Below are 2,500 nucleotides of genomic sequence, written 5' to 3'. Positions count from 1 at the left end.
CCCCGGGGAGGGTGGCGGATAATGATCAAAGTATATTTTCTATATAAATTCTATATCGTTATAAGGGGCGGTGGACGTTCTTCGCGGACTCCCCCCCCCCTCCCCTAAGTAGGGTCACCAGACAGAAACTCTAAATGCGATTTTGTCATGTTTGATATTAGATGCAAGCTTTACGAGTATAGCTACGACTATATTTAGTATCAATGTGCACTAACTACGTGTAGATCAAGCTTTCATCTGATTAAAATGCTGATTCTGGATAAAAAAAATCCGATTTCAATGACATTTTTCATTTCCGGTTAATTTCGAAATTGAGGTGGTGATTTAGGTTTTGGTTTCGATTTAGAGAAATAGACTACACTATCAACTAAGTGCCCGTTGTATTTCTCCCTAAACGGGACATTTATCTCGTTAAATATTATTGACATTTTACTTGGAATAATGACACATTTCACTCAATTTTGGTCGTATTATCTGTTGATACTGTTTTGAGGTATTAAACTTTACTAAAACTAAATCTAACATCAAAAGTGAGTATTCTTAGCATAAAAGATTGTTATATATTTGCGAGCTCTCTTCCAGTTATTTTCTACACTTTTTTTTACAATTTTAGCAACATTTATCAATTCTCTATCATGGACAAATCATAATAGCTACTCACATGAGACTGGTTCAAACTATAGCCATATATGTCCTATAGATACATAGTAATATAGCTGTGAACTTGATTTTTTTGTTTAGATTTGTCCCACAGTTGAGGTCATTTTTGCATTGCGGAAAGTTTTCCTTTTTTGTTTAAATATAAACAAAAAATCTTTACTTTAAACACAATCTTATGACACTTCATTTTCCACACAATAGAATTTGAAAGCTATAATGTTACAAAACATGGCATATATAGGTCTAATAGTTTTTTTTAATAATTTTAAAATGTAACTACGTTCTGGGTGTATTTGCCCCCTTGACTGTATAAAGTGAAAGCTTATCATCAATATTATATCCGCTTTATCTTTGGCTTCCTTTGCTTGGTATATTGTTTAAACATTTACCTAGCATGATTTTACCTAAAGCTTTGTCTACAAAAACTACTTCCCTCAGGCTTTGAAAGGACCAGGAAGCCGAAGTGCCCCAGCCCTGACTGATCAAGTCTACAACACCATTTTGGGATGGAACATGTTCTCTAACAAGGAGACAGCAAGAAAATCTGCTCAAAGCGTTGCCGTGTATATCACTGATGGTTCCTCGGCTTATTTCAACAAATGTATAGTTTACGGTTTTAATTTTATTTATATTAAGTGTGATCATTTTAATTTCTTTCGCTTTCAAAATATATATTGTCTTAATGGTAGTAACAAAAGTCATTAGCCTTGTTTTTATTAATACAATTTCAAAGCTTATACTAGTTTAATCTGTATGATAATTTCTTGGTACAAGTAAGTAAGTGTAATCTGATATGTATTCCCATACCAGCGACCAACCCGTTGAAGAGCCTTAACGTAAAGATTGTCACCATTGGTATTGGCAGTAGCGTTTCTGTGCCAGGCATCAAAGCTCAGTCCTCGTCAGCTGATGACGCTCTACTGACCGCAAGTTTTGACGCCTTGTCTGACCTGAAAAATAAGACCGTACAAAGGACTTGTGGGGGTAGGTGTGGTGGGGTTAATTTTTGTTAATACTAATTAGATTTTGAAACCTGCTTATATATGCCCATTTGGCTGTCAACTTACATAATAATACATTGATGTGGAGATCTTTATGTGTCTCTTTTTAGTAATAGTACACTTACTACAGAAATAAGCAATGTTTATTTGTAAAATTGTTGTATTTTTATTGTTGGTACATAGGGCCTACTAGGAAAATGAATTAATTACACTTAATTAATTTCCTTTTACAGTCTATATTGTTTTGGTCTAGCTTAATCTTTTAAAAATAAATTGTGATATGTTTCAGGAAGGTGTTCTGCCTACAGAGAAGTAACGTTTCAAACTTACACCAACTTAACGAACATGGTAATACTTTTGTCAGTAACGGAAATTCTCATGTATTGCTATAAAAGCATAATTTAATTTAGCGGAAGTATAACTGGAAAAACTTGAACTGAATACTTCCGAGTTTATATTTCATGGAAAATATCCATGCTGACCAAACAAAGTGGAAATATGTTTGTGACATTTTCAAAAGGATTGTCCCTCTAATTGCAGATTAATATTGCGCTGGCGACGAAAACTTTAAATCTAGTCCAATTAGCAAAAATAAACTAAATTAAATTTAAGTATGTGCACTTATTTGATTTTTATAAGTAAAGTTTGATTGATTTTAAATCGAACTGAATTTTTATTCACTACGTTTACATTAAATACAACATGTTTATGTATGCGATATCATTTTGTAAATGTGTATCCTCTTACTTAAGTTAATACAAGCTAGAGTTAGTCTTGGTAAAACACTTCACACTAATTAGTCTTGTTTTTAGTGTCTGCGTAGCAAGCTTTAATAAGAA

General features: G+C 33.0%; 1 protein-coding gene across 1 annotated transcript in view; it reads left to right on the top strand.

The window, feature by feature from the left end:
* Positions 1-456: 456 nt before the first annotated feature.
* The window catches only part of LOC131947238 (uncharacterized), a 3,743-nt gene continuing 1,699 nt past the window's right edge, over positions 457-2,500 (top strand). The window contains exons 1-4 of the mRNA XM_059308385.1: positions 457-530; positions 1,099-1,261; positions 1,471-1,644; positions 1,951-2,009. Of these exons, the coding sequence (XP_059164368.1) occupies positions 1,174-1,261; positions 1,471-1,644; positions 1,951-2,009 (321 nt within the window). The 5' untranslated portion in view covers positions 457-530; positions 1,099-1,173. The remainder of the gene's footprint in view (positions 531-1,098; positions 1,262-1,470; positions 1,645-1,950; positions 2,010-2,500) is intronic.

Source organism: Physella acuta, unplaced genomic scaffold (genome assembly GCF_028476545.2).
Source record: "Physella acuta isolate Inbredline_101_S28 unplaced genomic scaffold, ASM2847654v3 ptg000590l, whole genome shotgun sequence".
NCBI lineage: Eukaryota > Metazoa > Mollusca > Gastropoda > Physidae > Physella > Physella acuta.
This window is presented reverse-complemented; position numbering and strand designations above follow the sequence as displayed.